Source organism: Rattus rattus, chromosome 4 (assembly GCF_011064425.1).
Source record: "Rattus rattus isolate New Zealand chromosome 4, Rrattus_CSIRO_v1, whole genome shotgun sequence".
NCBI classification, from domain to species: Eukaryota; Metazoa; Chordata; class Mammalia; order Rodentia; family Muridae; genus Rattus; species Rattus rattus.
In genome coordinates this window covers 84,427,386-84,445,462 of record NC_046157.1, presented here as the reverse complement: position 1 = coordinate 84,445,462, position 18,077 = coordinate 84,427,386, and the positions used below count along the sequence as shown (strand labels likewise).

At 45.2% G+C, this 18,077-nt stretch overlaps 1 protein-coding gene across 2 annotated transcripts in view; it reads right to left on the bottom strand.

Annotated features, from left to right (window-relative positions):
• Positions 1-3,009: 3,009 nt before the first annotated feature.
• The window catches only part of Spats1 (spermatogenesis associated serine rich 1), a 25,121-nt gene continuing 10,053 nt past the window's right edge, over positions 3,010-18,077 (bottom strand). Inside the window, exons 3-8 of one of the 2 annotated variants that reach the window (XM_032900672.1) lie at positions 15,751-15,941; positions 12,513-12,674; positions 10,245-10,365; positions 8,988-9,050; positions 5,977-6,092; positions 3,010-3,216 (exon numbers count right to left, since the gene is read on the bottom strand). In XM_032900672.1, the coding sequence (XP_032756563.1) occupies positions 3,014-3,216; positions 5,977-6,092; positions 8,988-9,050; positions 10,245-10,365; positions 12,513-12,674; positions 15,751-15,941 (856 nt within the window). In that variant the 3' untranslated portion in view covers positions 3,010-3,013. The remainder of the gene's footprint in view (positions 3,217-5,976; positions 6,093-8,987; positions 9,051-10,244; positions 10,366-12,512; positions 12,675-15,750; positions 15,942-18,077) is intronic. The other variant, XM_032900673.1, reaches the window with a different exon arrangement.

The following is an 18,077-nucleotide window of genomic DNA, read 5'->3' as shown; positions in this document are numbered from 1 at the left end:
TAGCACATCCATTCCTTCACTGGCTTTAGAGCCTATATCTGGATTGCAGCATATACTGAAGACCAGCTGCAACATGGAGCCTTGTGGGACGGAACAACTACTAGATTCTCGGACTTTCTGGTCATGGCTAGCCATTGTTGGATCAGCTGGACTGCAGCCTGTAAGTCATTCCAGTAAATCTTCTTGGGAGGGGAAGGTTGGAGGAAATGAATTCATTCTTTAAGTTAGTACAAGGATTAAATCTTAAGTGTGATCTTCTACAGGTAATGCATTCTGTTTTCCTTCTCAAAGTCCTGTTATGCCTTTGCCAACTTTTCAGAAGGATCACCTAGAATGAAGTGGTGCATTCAGGCTATCCCTACAGTACTTCATGCTTGATCAATTCTTAGTTCTTCACCAGTGACCCCCTCCACCCACATGGTTTTTTTAATAAAACAAAAAGGAGGAACTGTGGCAATGCATTGTGATAAAAATATCTTACATCCTAAGAGACTGGAATTTTTGCTAGCACAGTCTGAGTTAATAATACACCTTGAGGTCACTTAAGACTGCCATGTACTATGTATGTACTTTGCCTGTTTGTTTAATCTGCCTGTAAGAGAACAATATTAAAATCAACTTTACTTGCCTTGGACTTCCCATGTGATCAACTTTTGGGATTGTTTTGTTAGTTTTTTTGTTTGCTTGGGGGTTGTTGGGGTTGTTATTGTTGAGACTGGGTCTTTCTAGTCCTGGCTGTCCTAGAACTTGCTATGTAGACCATACTGGCCTCCAACTCACAGAAATCCCCCTCCCTCTGTCTCACAAGTGTGGGATCAAAAGTGTGTACCACCATGCCCAGCCCAGCCCAGCCCATATGATCAGCTTTTCCAGATTAAGCACATACATAGCTATAATCTTGAGTTATCTTCTCTTCTATGTTCCTGACCCAAGAGTCATGCATGTGTGCTTGTACATAAGTTATGATAATCATTGGATGGAAACAGCTAATAGTCTGAAAGCAATCTTATAAAACAAATATTTATAAAAGATAGCATTCATATATTGCTTTAAAGGACAAAGTGAAGTGACAGTGGATATGCAGTATGAATGGTATGTGCAGAATGAGACACAGTGGGGGTGATGGTTTGCAGACGAGGAGCACCTAGTTTTGCCAGCAAAATCTAGGCTGTGGTTCTCAGCCTTCTAATGCTGCAACCCTTTAATACATTTCCTCAGGTTGTGACCCCAACCATATAATTATTTAATTGCTACTTTGTAACTGTAATTTTGCTGTTAATGAAACTATAATATAAATATTTGTGTTTTCCAATGGTCATAGGTGACCCCTGTGAAAGGGTCATTTAACAACCCTAAAGGAGTTGTGACCCACAAGTCGAGAACTGCTGTGCTAGATGGTACTCCTCCCCTGAACCTTCAAGGACCCAACCCTGGGAACAACTTATCCTCAGGCTCCCGCTTCCACAGTCGGAAGAGAATCCACTTCTCTCTTTTCTTCAAAGATTTTGACTTTTTTCTTTAATGTGTATGGGTGTTTTGCCTGCATATATGTCTGCACATTTGTGCAGAATCTAAGTAGGCCAGGTGACAGCTTCAGATCCCTTGAACTGAAGTGACATGCAGTTGTGAGCCACCATGTAGGTGCTGGGAGCCGAACCTGGATCCTCTAGCTCTACCAGTGCTTGTACTGGCTGCCCACCTCTCCAGCCCACAACTCACTGCTATTGTCTTATGCCAGAGCAGCTCTAGAAGTTAATACATTTTTCTTTTCCTTCATATATTTTTTGATGCATCTGAGTGTCTTGCCTACACGTATATTGGATACCCTGAAACTGGAATTACGGGTGGTTGGGAGCCACCAGATGGGAGCTGGGAGCCAGGCCCATTCTCTACTGGATGAGCCATCTCTTAAGTACTGAGCCATCTCCCCTGCCCTTCCTTTTTTGTTTGTTTGTTTTGTTTTAAAGAATTTCCAAATTGGGGGGAGTGAGTTGGAGAGATGCCTCAGTGGTAATGCGCACTGCCTGTCCCTTGAGAGGTTCTGAGTCCAATTCCCAGTCCCCACATGGCAGCCATCTATTAAGGGATCTGATGCCCTCTTCTGGTGTGCAGACATCCATGCAGACAATGCCCTAAAATATATAAGTAAATATCTGTTTTTAAAAATTCCAAACTGGGGGTTAGGGATTTAGCTCAGTGGTAGAGCACTTGCCTAGCAAGCACAAGGCCCTGGGTTCAGTCCCCAGCTATGAATAAAAGGAAAAGAAAAAAAAATTCCAAACTGATTTGACATAGAAACCCTTTTTCACATAAAAGCTATTCATTTGCAAGAAACACACTCCAGCTCCAGAAGAACAGTAGCCATCTATCAAGCTTACAAAGGGAACTTTAGGCAGCGCCATTCTCCATTTTGCTGCCATAAGCACCTGGAACTGGATCTGACTGAGTTGACATTTACTACTTACCTGAGGAAAATACTTAATATCAACTTCTAGCTCACTTGTTTTGTTTTTGTACCATTTACATTTTTTATTACTGGAGAGGGGGTGCTGAAAGCCACAGCATACACAAGGAGGTCAGAAGACAGCTTTCAGGAATCAGTTCTCTCCTTCCACAGAGGCTGCAGAGATCAAACCCACGTCATCGGGCTTGCTCAGTAAGTGCTTTTACCTGGTGAGCCATGTTGCCAGCCCTCACCTGTCTTTTAACACAAGACCAAGAGACTACACAGAAAAATCTTAATCCCCTAAGATTAGGACTGTAAGTCAACAGCAACATCAAGACATGGGTGGGAAGAATATTAGTCATTCCTTATAATCTTCCCCAAATAAATGTACTCAATTAAAGACAAGCCCCTAGCTCCACACCCAACACCCAGACTAGCTTCCCTAGACCCTTCTTCTCATTTGCACATTAGCCAGCACTGAGAGAACCAGTGACCTAGCATCATTACTACAAAATGAATCGCATGCACCCTACCACAGTAAGTAATACCATATTACAAAAAAGGTTTTTAAGGTTTTTTATTTATATGTAACGTGCGTGCATGTGTACGCAACACGTGTGAGGATGTCCGATGAGGCAGGAAAAGGGTTTGAGACCCCATGATGCTGGAGCTACAGGGGGTTGTGAGCTTCCCTTGGGTGCTGAGAACTGAACTTGTTCCTTCTGGAAGAGCAGCAAGCACCTTTAACCGTGGAGCCATCTCCCCAGTCCCTGCAAAACAGTCTTAGTCACCTAATGTGGCTTGAGTTTCAACTACCAGCACTTTGTAGTGGATTCAATTGTGGATTTTAATCTTTTTTCCTCAGGAGTTCATCTTTGTGGGTCTCGTTTCTAGAGTCTTCTGTGCCCTGAGGTGGGACAGTGTTCCCAAAGAGAATCTGCTTTTCCTCAGGCCCTAGGGATTCAAGAGTCATCTGAGTTCATTGTTCTGTTTGCAACTAGTATCCCCCGGCCCTGAATGCACAGGTTTCATGTTCATGTCTCAGAGAGGTTTTCTTTTGTCACATGCATATATTTATACCCCAGACGTTTATGCCAACAACATTCATCAACGCCTATCACGTGCATCTCAAAATCAGCTTGCCCAGTACTGAGCTTCTGGAAAGCCTGTAGCCATGTGAATGTCCTATTCAGCAAATAGAACCAATTGACCTGTATGGGTGTATAGGGACTTTACTGAACAATAGGCAAATAGGGGTTGAAATCTATCTTATGACAAACAGCTCAGTTAAGGTGGAAGTGTTTATATGTTCAAATACACTGTCTCGATTGTCAGACCAAGCAAGAAAAGCCTCACAGACCTGCTACATGACCTTGAGAGCAAAACTGGAAAATACTTTGCCTTGTCAAACAGTGCCACCACTGAGCTAAATTTTGGAAGTCAGTTGCTCAAGATCAAAAGGAAACAGTCCAACCAAACAATCCCTCAGAGTAAAACTGTAGGAGGTGCTGTAGGGTGCTACAGAATGCTCATAAGTCTTTTATAGGATTTGTTAAGTTTCATAGTGCTATAGTTTGGATATGGCTTGGTCCCTGTGGTGATTGGCCTTCATTGTTATCTTGACTAGATTTAGAGAAAACATGCTCTATCTGAGGGTGTTTTCCTCAGAGACATGTAACGGAGGAGGAAAGACGCACCCTGAATATGGGCAGTATCTTCCCATGGGTCACAAATGAAATAAAAATGAGAAATCCAGCTGAGCACCAGCATTCACCCCTCTCTGCTCCCAATTGTAGATACAGTGTGGCCAGTGTTTCATGTTGCTACTGCTGTGCCTTCCCTGTGTCCCCTAAAACTGTAAGCCAAAATAACCCTTAAGTTGCTTCTCACCTGATACAGCAATGAGAAATGAAATTAATACTGTCCCCAATACAGTGAGTGACATTGAAAACTGATAGGACTGGCTGGCGGAGCACGCCTCTAATCCCAGCACTTGGGAGGCAGAGGCAGGCAGATCAAGGCCAGCCTGGTCTACAGAGTGAATTCTGGTCTACAGAGTGAATTCTGGGACAGCTAGGGCTACACAAAGAAACCCTGTAGGAGAATAGGAGAAAACGAAGAAAATGGATAGGATCTTGATTAGGTAGAGCCTAATAAGAGGTGTCCGCTGTCCGGGTGAAAGGTAATGCTGGTTTCCAGGGGTCTTCCGGGAGTGGATTAGACTTTCCTTTAGGAAAGAGCCTCGGGGTAGGAGGTGGGTCACTGGGAGCAGGCCTTGTGGCTCTGTAGCCTGATACTTCTTCCTGTTCATAATTGGACTATGGATACAGTGTGAGCAGCCAGCCTCCTACTCCTACCACGATGCCTTTCTTCCCTGCCTGCTGCCATGTCTTCTCCACTGTGGTTGACTGCATCGCTCTGGTACTGGGAGCCAAAATAAACCTTTTCTTCTTTAAGTTGCCTTTGTTAGAGTATTTGTCACAGCAATATACATACACACTACAAACACAACCCCCATCTCGGAAAAAGAAAGACCTTAGAGATCCAACTTTGCCCCTCCCCCCCCATATGAGGGCAGAGCAGGAAGGCAGTGCCTCACCAGATGCCAAATTGGCTAGCATCTTGGGCTTGGAATTTTCAGGCTCTAGAACTATGAGAAGGAAATTTCTTGTGTTTATAAGCTGTAATATTCTGTAATAGCAGTCTGAGGAAACAGAAACACTTCCATAATGCCTGCCTGACCATTAATCTGTAGGCATCTTGTATCTGAGTAAAACCAAACATGAGCTGTATATTAGTTTCGATGCTAAATACCAAGCTTGCGTTGGAAATCTGCATATGGTGGTTAGAAAATCTCCCCCACTTCAAGAACACATGCTTAAGGTAGGTCTGAAGGTATAAAGGATTCTGATGTATGTCACTGGCTGTCAAGTGGCTCAGCAAAACAGAGCGAGAGGGAGAGGAAGAAACACTGGCATACATGCTGTCCACGGTAGTCTACATGAGGGTGCCCAGGTCTGCTTTATGCTTAGTGCTACACATCTTGAAAGTTTTCACAGTTGAGTGTTAAACAAGGCAAAACAGTGATTCCTCACTAGAGTCAAACAAATGGTTTAGGACAGAGACAATGTCAAAAGCAAAGAATAAAAAAAACCAGCAATGGCAGAGGCTGGCTGTGAGGGCAGTCAGCGCATGCTTGGGGGCTCATGTCTCTGCTCAGGGTTGTCTTGGAAAGTTGGAAGCATCTGTGGATAGAGGCACAGCATTAAAGAGTGTGTTCCCTCACAAGCCAACAGCTCTCAAGCGAGACATTCAATCCTCAGAGCACAGTGAGGACCTCCGCCAAGAGGACCTCTGCCAAGAGGACCTCCTGGAGGCAGAAGGCACTGACAGCTCTGAGCTCCACATGCAGCCTCCCAAAGGACTGCTCTTCTGAACTCCTCCAGTTTCTGTAGTTTGGGGGTTTTTTTTGTCTGTCTGTTTGTTTGGTTTTGTTTTGTTTTGTTTTGTTTGAAATTTCTTGAACCTACCAGTGGAGAAAAAACCGTGGAGGAAGGGCATCGGCGCCTGCCAGTTGTCAAGATCCTCAACTTCTTTTATCTCGTTCTTCAAATTGTTGGCTTTTTCCTTCTCCCAGAAAGGCAGACTGCAGGAAGAACACAACCGCACTGAGTTTGAATGTATGCCATGTTAAATTTATAAACACCATCTATGAGAAAGGCACTGTGTGACCACGTGACCATAAAGGGACCTAGGCCTCCACAGCAAGGAGCTGTGGAGAGAGCCAGTGAGTAAAGTGATTGTTGTGTAGCCACAAGGACCTGTGTTCACACCTCAGAACCCACAGAACGAGGCAGGGTGTGGCCAGCACCTAAGATTGACCTCTGACCTCGACATGCACACGTTCAAACACACACAATAAGTAAATGTAAAAATAACAATGTAGATTTAAAAAGACAGACCTAAACGCAGAGTGATTCAAAAGCAGTAGAATGACCTATGGTATATTAGCTAAATGAAAATGGATAGAACGAGTTGTAATCTTTTTTTTTGAAGTTTTATAACTGTATGGGTTTTTCCTATGCATCTGCACCATGTGCCATGTGGTGCCCAGAGACCAGAAGATGGAGGAGCAGCGGAAACTAGAATTGCTGATGGGCGTGAGTGGCCCTGCGGGTTCTGAGACTTGAACCTGGGTCCTCTGGAAGAACGTCCAGTGCTCTTAACCACTGAACCTTCTCTCCAGCCCCAGAGAGTTCTTAATAGTATAGTAATATAATATTAATAAATAACAAATATTAAAATGTATAGATATGGATAATGAGATCAAAGCAATTGTATGAAGCCTACCCATCCAATAACATGGGAATTAAAGGCCTCCTGCAAATATGGCTTCATAATTGAGGAAACAGGCAATCCGAGCAGACAGAGCACAGTGTTCTCAACAAATCTGAAGAGCCAGAGATCCGTCATTAGGAAACCTTAGACACATGGAAACAGCAGGGCAAAGCTTGGGGGTGGGGGCTACACAGAAAATGAACTTCCGAAATTTGTATACCAGTTCCCTTGAGGATCGCTGAATGTTATGAAGTATTATAAGGTGGGGTGCCGCAGGACAATAAAATAGTCTATTGTGTGCTGTGTTGGATAGTTTTATGTCAACTTGACACAAGCTTACATCATCTGAGCAGGGAACCTTGATTAAGAAAATGCCTCCGTAAGATGGGGGTTGTGTGCAGGCCTGTAAGACGTTTTCTTAATTGGTACTGATGTGGGAGGGCCTAGCCCATTTTGGGTAGCACCATCCCTAGGCTGGTGATCCTGGGTTCTATAAGCTGAACAAATTGTGAGGAGCAAGCCAGTAAGCAGCATCCTCCATGGCCTCTGCATCAGCTCCTATCTCCAGGTCTCCGGGTTCCTGCCATTTGAATTCTTATCCTGACTTCCTTTGATGTTGGACTGTAATACAGAAGTGTACACTAAATAAGCCCAAAGATATGAGCGGCATTGTTCCAGCTTCCATAGAAAACTGAAAAATTATTCTAGATCCCACAAACGGAGCTGGAAAGTCTTCATTGATTACTGCAAGCATTTGGTAAAGACTCTAATGGAGTAGTTAGCTACTCTAAACTGACCGTAGAGAGGTCCTGAAAACAGTCAAAACACACTCAAAAGCATCAACCTTCAAAAACTAAAGATCAAGCTAGGCAGTGATAGCACACGCTTTTAATCCCAGCAATCAAGAGGCAGAGTTCAAGGCCAGCCTGGTCTGCAGAGCAAGTTCCAGGACAGCCAGGGCTACACAGAGAAACCCTGTCTCCAAAAAAAAAAAAAAAGTGTGTGTGTGTGTGTGTGTGTGTGTGTGTTGTGTGTGTGTGTGTACACATATGTAACTATAATATAACACAATAGAAAAACCACCCTACTTAGTATTTTTATGATTTATACATACAAATATATTTTCATATATTCATAAGAGGCAATTTACAAAAACTAAAATAATTGGGTAGGATGGTAAGGCGGTGGCTGATATGTTGAGTATTCTAGAATAGTGTTTATTAAAAAAAGGAAGTACAGACATGAGAAGCTTGATTATGTGTTGGAAGGACTAATGAAGCATGACAAAGGCATTAGAGGTGCCAAGCTTAGAATAAAAGGCTTTTCTTCCCACCCAGCACTGAATCCTGCTGCGTGAGACTCGGGAGCACACGTGCCAACCTCACCACATTACATGAGACTATTTCTATTCAGAAATAGGGAGAGGGAAGAGGTAAATACATAAAGTCGTGGTCAGAGCAAAAGTTTGAAATCGGGGCTGGAGATAGGGCTTGGTCATAGTTAGGAACATTGGCTGCCCTTCCGGAAGACCCTGTTTTGATTCTTGGCCAGCACCCACACTATGGCTTGAAACCATTTGTAAATTCAGTTTCAGGGAATCTAAAACCTTCTTCTGGATCTCGGCACCAGGCACACACATGGTACACAGGCATACATATGAGTAAAACACTTCAACACATAATTTTTCATTTAAAATATATTCAAGTCTATAAGCAAGGAATTAGGGCCACTGAGATGGCTCCATGGATATTGGTGCTTGCTGCCAGTGTAACGACATGAGTTCAAGCCTTGAGACCCACATAGTGCAAAGAGAACCAACTCCCTAACACGTGGCACATGTGCCTCTATACATGCATACCTTTTTTATATATGTAGAAAAACAGGACTAGTATTTCCCTCAAGTACAGGGATGTTCTGTGATATTCTAATATTCTGGAAAATGGAGTATCAGTCATTTTATCCATGTAAACTCCCTTCCCATGCATACCCAAGCACAACACGGCATGAGGCAGTTGGCCAGTGTCATCTGTAGAATTTGTCCCCCTCCCATTGCCAGACGCCACAGACCCTTGACCTCTGTGGGTCTTTCCAACTGTCCACCATACTGCACTGACCCTCCTGATGTAACACAAAAGGTCCCTGTGGTTTGACTGACTGTGGGCTCCACAGAGATGGGATCATAGAAAACCTGGGGAAAACTCACTTGGGAATTTGTGGAAGTGGCTCAAGTGGGATAAAGGTGTCGAATTTTTTCTCATAAGGTCCCCTGGGGAAAAAAACAGTAAAAACAGCTGTAAAATTGCAATGACCTCTTAAAGTATGGAGAGCAACACATTATGTTCGAAACACGCCCTACCTTCTGGGATCAGTCCCAAAAGGAAGCTTCAGGGCCATACAGAGAACAATGTTTCATTTTTTATTAGGTTTCATCAAGATCACTGACTCCCGCATAACTGGCTTTCTAGATAGTTTCAATAAAATACAACTGCTGTTTGTTCTTTCTGTTGAATGGCTCTCTTCTCTCTGACCATATTGTCCTAAGTTCACTTCCACCTTTAAAGTCAACCCACAGACTGGTCACTAACAGTCAGACTTAGTGCAAAAGCTCCTTTATCTACAAGTGTGTGGTAATAGACATCAGACAAAATGAGCAACTACTATTTCTGACTTTATCAGGTTTTAAAAGTATGATGTAATGGGTTCCTCGACATTTCCATATGAGTTATCCTTGGAGTTAATTCATATTCATCCTTCCAGTACCCTCTCTTACACCCTCCCCAGTGACGTGTGTGTGTGTGTGTGTGTGTGTGTGTGTGTGTGTGTGTGTGTATGCTTTTTTAAAGTCTGGTGCCATTTTTGTGGTACTGGGGATTGATATTAAGGCCTCGCACATCTAAGCAAGTTCACCACCAATGAATTATATCCTCAGGCCTTCTTGTCTCTTGTAGGCACAAATTAAGTAAATAAGAACTCTTTAAGGAATTTTCACTCCATCATATCTCACTGCTATATCTCCCACTTTAAAAAATAATTCCTATACAGGATCTAGGGGAGAGGTTCAGTGGGTATGAGACTTGCTCTGAAAGCAACAGGATCTGGGTTCCAAATTCCCAGCACCTACATAAAAACCAGGCACAATGGGGTATGCTTGTGACCCCAGCGATAGGGGCAGAGACAGGCAGATCCTAGAGGTTCACTGTTCAGCTGGCCAGGCCAAATGTCAAGCTTTGGGTTCAGAGAGATCCAGACTAAAAACATACGTGCAGAAAGCCATAGAGAAAACACTCCATGTCCTCCTCTGGCCTCCCCATGCACATGCGTTGAGTATACACCCCTGCATACATAGGTGCTTATAACACACACAGACACACCAAGATATTAGACAAGTGACTAATTAAGTACTGTTAATTTACACTCAGCGGAGACAGGTAATAAAACTGTGGCATGCACATGGACTCACAGTGAGAAGTTCACTGGCGGCAGAGTTGCCCCAGCTTTGAAGAACTCTTTACTCTGTTCTGGGAACATGTATGGATTATCTCCTGGTGTCAATTTGGGGATTCCATTTCTGGGATCAATATCTGTGGGAAACGTCAGAAAAGTCACATGTAAGGCTGAAGCCGATGCCGTCTTCTGTGAGCAGCCGCCCGACGGTGAACAATCAAGTCCCTTCATGTTTATCGTGAGATAAATTCGTTAGCCCGCCTTAGAAATTCAAGTTCACAGGACCTTTTTCCCCTATGCTGTGTTCTCCGGTATGACTACTTAAAACCATGGAGGGCTGCAGAAGAGCGGGTGTGGAGAGCCAGCCCCTGAATGAGGCATGGCTCTTGTGCACGTACGCTCACAGCAGCTGGGCAAGGTTTGCAGGAGATCAAGCCAATTACATTTTTCAGAATAGACTGGGGGTAGCTTCTGAGGCCCTGAGGATCTGTTGGCAGTTGATACCTTCAAGGAGAGGGACGGTGGCTTTTATTTAAGAGTATGACCACAGGTAGTGTCCCAACACCCACAGACCACCTCATACCGTGGACAGCCCCAGTTGAAGGTTAAAAGTTCACTAAGTAAACATTTTTAGGGGTTGGGGATTTAGCTCAGTGGTAGAGCGCTAAGGCCCTGGGTTCGGTCCCCAGCTCCGAAAAAAAGAAAAAAGAAAAAAAAATTTTAAAAGGAAAGATTGAGGTTGAGAAGAAGATGGGGGCGACAGTTCCAAGAGCATCAGAGGTGAGGATCAATGTGCGGATATGATCAGAGTACACTGGGTGCATTATACATTTTCAAATAATAAAAATTTAAATTGAAAAACATGGCCAAGTGGTGGTGGTGCACCTTTAATCCCACCACCAGGAGGCAGAGGCAGGCCAGCAGATCTCTGTTCAAGGCCAGCCTGGCCTACAGAGTGAGTCCAGGACACCCAGGGCTACACAGAGAAACCCTGTCTCAAAAAACAAAACAAGGGCTGGAGAGATGGCCCAGGGGTTAAGAGCACTGACTGCTCTTCCAGAGGTCCTGAGTTCAATTCCCAGCAACCACATGGTGGCTCACAACCATCTGTAATGGGATCTGATGCCCTCTTCTGGTGTGCATGAAGACAGCTACATTGTACACATAAAATAAATAAACCTTTAAAAAAAAAAAGCCAAAAAACATGGAGGAATATAGCTCACCTGGCTACCATATATAATCCCTTGGGTCAATGTCAAGCTATATATGTATATGTATTTGTATGTATATGTATATGTGTATGTATATATATATATACTCTATCACTATAGATTATAAAACGTACACATTTGTTTGCTTGGCCCTTTGAGGGGTTTAGGTTTTGGGGGTTTTTGCTTGTTTTTTATTTTGGACAAGCGAGATATGTCGCTTTTATTTTGATATTCCACTATCTTATTGTATTTTAGTATTTTGTGTGTCCGAGTGTTTTGCCAGCATGTCTGTCTCGCACCAGTCAAGTCCTCTGAGACTAGAGCTACAGACTGCTGTGAGCCACCGTGTGGTGCTGAGGAGCAAACCCCGGTGTTCTGGGAGAGCAACCAGTGAGCTTAACCACTGAGCCATCTCTCCAGCCCCTTTCATTGTTACAATGTTTTTTATTTATTCTTTAAGAATCTCAAAAGATTTGTTTTAGTCATATTCTTTCCCTTCCCCCAACTTCTTCCAGAGTCTCCCAACCCCCCTACCCACCAAACTTCATGTTGTTATTCCCTCTTTAAACACATGCGCACACACCACCACCACCAAACATGAAATCTAATTATTTTGGCCAACTACTCCGGTGCCTGTGTCATACCCAGCGTCACGCCACTGGAGAGAAAAAAAAAAACCTGATTCCCCCTCTCCCAGAAGATATCAGTTTCCAACCGCTTCTTGGCTAAGGGTGGGACTTGTGCCCACTTCTCCTCTATGTCAGGATCTTGTCTGGCTTGAGTTTGTGCTGTCAAGGCTCTGTGAGTACATATGCCCATCTGACCTGCTATGTCAAGAAAACGCTGCCTTTTTGAAGTCATCCACCATGTCTGACTCTTACAAGTTTTCTGCCCCGTCCCCTGCCTCTGTCACTGAGCCTTAAAGGGAGGAGTGACATACAGACATCCCATTTCAGCCTGAACACTCCAAGTGTATCTCTCTCTCTCTCTCTCTCTCTCTCTCTCTCTCTCTCTCTCTCTCTCTCTCTCTCTCTCTCTCTCCACTTTGATAGAGGATAGAGGAGACACACTACCGTATTTCTTCTTCCCGAGGCTCTTGTCCACTGTTCTCTCTGCCACAGACTTCCTGTTGCCCCGGAAGACCCCATTGAAGAAACACTGCTTTCCAACATGGTAGGTGTGGAGGTTGCTGCTGAACCTTGGATAAAATGTCCACTCAGGACGCTGCCCATCTGCTGCAAGACATCGGAAACCCTTCCATTAGCACCGCTCCGGGCCCTCAAGACAACTAGATGACAAGATGTTACAACCCTCCCCTCCGCAGGCTCTACTTGACCTGCAGACTTCTCACATATACATGGTTTTTTCTTTTTTTAGATTAATTTTATTTATTTTATGTATATGAGTACAGTGCCACTCTCTTCAGACGCACCAGAAGAGGGCATCAGATCCCATTACAGATGGTTGTGAGCTACCACATGGTTGCTAGGATTTGAACTCAGGACCTCTAGAAGAGCAGTCAGTGCTCTTAACCATTGAGCCATCTCTCCAGCCCCCTCATCTTATTTTTGAGGCAGGATCTCCCACTGGACCAAGAGCTCATTGGTTTGACTTGATCGCTGGGATCTTCTTACCCATCACTTCAATGGGACTGAAGGCACGTGCTCTCACACCTACCTTTTTTACATGGGTACTGGAATCTATACTGAGACACTCATGCATGTGTGGTAAGCACTTTGCCTACTGAGCCATCTTCCCAGCCCCCAGCCTTGGTCTCTTCGTCTTCCCCCTCCCAACTGTGGAGACCACAGGTGTGTGTCACCACACCCAGCTAAACTGCGGAGCCTTCCTCAGTGCATGTGAGCCCTCAGTTCTGCATCAGGGGGGGCATCAGACTCGGGGAAACTGGGCAGGGGAGGAGGAGGGGGAGGAGGGGGAGGAGGGGAGGAGGGGGGGGGGAGGGGGAGGGGGAGGAGGAGGAGGAGGAGGAGGAGGGGGAGGAGGAGGAGGGGAGGGGAGGAGGAGGAGGGAAGAAGGAGGAGGAGGAGGAGGAGGAAGAGGAGGAAAGGTACTCAAGAAGCTGCTCGATTGTTTCTGTTTTCTCTTGTCTTTCAAAACTCACACAAGCTTCATGTTCAGCTACAGAGGCTGGGAAGGGTCATAACAGCCTACAAGTACCTGTGATCAGCCTTCTCTCTGATGGCTGGAGAGAGAGAGAGAGAGAGAGAGAGAGAGAGAGAGAGAGAGAGAGAGAGAGAGAGAGAGAGCGCTCAACATAGACCAGCCATGACATCCTCAGTGGACACATACCCACCAAAGAAGGGAAAGCACTGTGCCACTTTAAGCTAGACACAGGCCCTTTCGGTGCCTACCTCATTTGAAGCTGTCCTTATAAAACTAATTCTAGTGACAAAGCAACAAAAGAATCCCATTGTTCTAGAGCTGCTGGAGAAGCCCCTGGGGGGGCAGCAAAGGACAGAGGTTGGACAGGAGGCCTGGGGAGCTGGGGTGTTCTGCTCCCTATGCTCCACTTCCTAACTACACGCGCTTGCGTGGAGGATCGAGTCTCTCTGTAACTCCATTTCCTTCTCTGAAAATGGAAAAGATCTCTTATCAGTCCACGACCATCTGTAACTCCAGATCGGGGGGGATCTGATGCAAACAAACACTCATACATGAAATAAAAATAGTGAATCTTTGAGGAGGAGAGAAATAGCAAATGCAAACAGTCACCCAGACCTAAAGCATTGTCACAGGGGAGGGTCCAGGACCGATGCGGCCAGAGGGAAATGCTCCGAATACCGCAGCTCAGCCGTTCTAGTGTGTGTCACTTGGTGGCTGGAGAAATGCGTCAGTGGCTGGCTTCACTCTTCTCTGAATGGCTCAGTGCACTGACGCAGACCTACAGAGAGGTCGGGGTGGTAGCACTGGTCTCAACTGAGTCACCTAGGACACATCTCTGAGCACAGCAGTGAGGGTTTCTAGACTGGGTTAACTGAGGTAGAAAGGCTGGGATGTAGACTGAATCCTGGGTTGAATAAAGAGAAGCAAGCTGAGCATTAGCCATTCTGTCTGTCTGTCTGTCTCTGTCTGTCTACCTACCCATCTGCCTATCTGGTGCTTTCTCTCTGTCTCCTCTGTGTCTGTCAGTCTGTCTCTGTGTCTCCCCTGTCTCTGTCTCTCTATATGTCTCTCTGGCTGTCCCTCTGTCTCTGTCTCTGTGTGTCTGTCTCTGTGTGTGTCTCTGTCTGTGTCTGTCTGCCTCTCTGTTCTTCTGTCTGTCTCTGGCTCTCTCTTTCTGTCTCTCTCTATCTCTGCCTCTCTCTCTCTGTCCATTTCCTGATGTGGACACAGTGTGAGTTGTCTTCATGTCTTCCCATCTGCTGTGTGGACGGCTGAGTCAGAATAAACCCTTCCTTTTTAAGTTGCTTCTTCACAGGTGTGAAAAGTAATTAGTCCTTAGCACATGTATGAGGGAACGGGATAGCCACGCACATTGTCCTGTGGTTAACTTTATGTTCTGGGCACACATGTGCACATGCTCATATGCTGCAGCACCGTGAGGGGGCCAGAGCACAGCTTCCAGAAGTCAGTTCTCTCCCTCCACCATGTGTGTTCTGGGGATCAAAACTACAGGTGGTCAGACTTAGCCACAAAGACCTTGGCCCACTGGGGCCACTGGGACCTTGCCCAGACCCTTAACTTCTTGTACTAAGTAGAAAGAGTACGCTTTATAATGATGGTGTAGTGTAGGGTACTAAATATCTGAACCAGTAGTGTAGTAATTTATTGTTATCAGATATGATGTGTGCACTATGCTTTTATATAACTGGCCAACAGTAGCCACAGACACAAGTCACGTGTGTGTTGTGATATTAGGAAACCTATGACATCACTCGGCAGTAAAAGCTCTCAGCTGCATCATCGTATTTTGGTGGAACCCTCATATCTGCAGGTCACTGTTGGCCAAAGCTACATGATAGAGCATATGACGGCTTTTGTATGTGTATATGCGTGTATACACAAATCACATATACATTTCAAACTTCCGTTCTTCACAGTTGTTGGGCAGGATATTGTTGGAGAATATTGAAGAAGAGGGTTTACATTCTATACACTTGTATGTTGCCTTACAACCTTTCCTGGCTCTCACCTGAAGACCGTATGACCACACCTCCCACACGGCTATCACGAGGACAGGAGAAGAAACATGCTAAATGCCTAGCGCTGGGCGGGGGAGGGCTTCCGTGACTCCTCCCACATCAGGTCCCGGGAGCAGAGGCCTGTGGAGGAAGGCCCGGGGCCACTCACTTGTCTGTGACTTGAGCAGGCTGAATTCCTCGGGATATTTTTCCTTCTGGATTTCAGGCAGCGAGACTTTCAAGGACCGATTAGCCTGGGCAGAGGAGGAGGAGGAGGAGGAGGAGGAAGAGGAGGAGGAGGAGGATGAAGAGGAGGAGGATGGAGTGGAGGAGGTCTTCTGACCCAGCCCCGAAGCAGTGCTGGAAGGCAAGCGGCAGGGTTAGAATCATCTTTTTTTTTTTTTTTTTTTTTTTCCCAGAGCTGGGAACCGAACCCAGGGCCTTGCGCCTGCTAGGCAAGCGCTCTAGCACTGAGCTAAATCCCCAACCCCAGAATCATCTCATCTTACATTCCCACTACATGAGACCTCGACAACAGGACTGGCTTTGCTTCTCAGTAAAGTCCCTGAGTGTGGTTTACTGACTCACAGCTTGAAGGTATTGAAACCTATTCAAAAGATGTGCACTTTAGAACCATCAGTGTTTGCTGCACAGCCGGAGAACCTGCGGAGAACCTGCGTTTGATCCCAGGTAACCGGTGTGGCCAAAGGAGAGAACCAACTCCTGTTATTATCCTGTGGCAGGCACACACTCCGTGTGGGTTCAATTCCCAGCACCCACATGATGGCTCACAACCACCTCTAACTCCGGTTCTAAGGAATCTGATGCCCTCTTCTGGCTTCCACAAGCACCAGACATGCGTGTGGTATTGAAATACACGTGTATTTAAACAAATAAAAAAAGGGGGGGCGGGGAACAGCCAAGACACTAGATCCTCAGAAAGTAAATCACAGAATTGCTACGTAATCCAGCAATTCTACCGCTAGGTATATACCTGAAAGGACAGAAAACAGAAGTTCAGGCAGACGCTTGTATATGGATGTGCATTACAGAGAAGTAAGAAATCTGAGTATCCAACAGGTAGGTGAACGGATGGAGCTCAGCGTATATCTACACAGAGAAGTATAACTCAGCCTACAAAGGGGCACGGTTCTACAACACGCAACAGTACGGGAAAGCCTTGAAACAATTCTTTGAAATAAAAATTAGCCAACCGTAAGAGGACATATCAGTATGACTCCATTAACAGGAGAGCGGAGGGCAGAGGAGAGGTTTCCTGGAGCTGGGGACGGAAGAGTACTGCTCTGCGTGATGGATACAGAGTTTGCATTTGGGGTGACGCATCGGTTTGAAAACAGGCAGCCATGGTGGTCCTAAGGCACCAGGAAGGTACTTAAGGCCATCTCATTGTACACCTAGGATAACGTGCCTTTGCTGTATTATATGGGTTTTAAAGATGTATTTATTTTGGGGGGTGGTGGGAGAGCTTGCCTGCAGTGTGAGTGTATCATGTACATGCAATGCCCATGGAAGCCAAAATCCCCCAGAACTGGAGTTATAGGTGGCTGTGCGTGCTGAGAACAAAACCCAGGTCCTCTAGAATGGCGGCCAGCACTTGGCTTTCTAACCACTGAGCCATCTCTCCAGCTTTATTGCGCTGAAATTCTTGACTCTCGGCTGGTGAGAGACTTGAGCCGGTGTGCAGGTGAGGGCCTTGTTTCCTCCCGTGCTGGCTTAGCTCTAACTCTCTCCTGTCTTCCAGTGCTGCCCCAGCATGAAGACTGGGAGGGAAGAGAAGCTGGAAGGTCTGTGGTCTTCATAAGAGGACGTGGTGCCTCTTTATAATTCTGACTTTTAGCCCAGGGCCTTGGCAATGCGGCAAGCAAGTGTTCTGCACTAAGCTATATCCCTAGCCCTAAGAAGATGTTTAAGGGGCTGGAGAGATGGCTCAGCAGTTAAGAGCACCAACTGCTCTTCCAGAGGTCCTGAGTTCAATTCCCAGCAGCCACATGGTGGCTCACAACCATCTGTAATGGGATCTGATGCCCTCCTCTGGTGTCTGAAGACAGTGACAATGTACTCATATACATGAAATAAATAAATCTTTTAAAAAAAAGAATTTCAAATAACCCTTTTAAAAAAAGAAGATGTTTAAATTAGGTCTTACAGAAGAGTGAAAAACCTCACATAGAAAGGTATCTATGTGTGTGAGAAAGGACTTTTATCAGGACTGGACGTGTTACATCAGGACCAGGTTGAGGCTCTTGTATATGGTGTTCTGGGCTTGATCTGCCCTCACAGCAAAACCAACCAACCAAAACAAAATCTAACATCTAAATGTTAACATATTTTTCTCTATAGTATGAAATTGTGACTTCTCTTTGTAGTAAAAGTGATTTCGTAATTTTTCATTTTTCTATAATAAACTTGCATTGTAACAAAAGAATTGGAAAAGGGTTTTTTTTTTTCTTTTTTTTCAGAGCTGGGGACCACTGA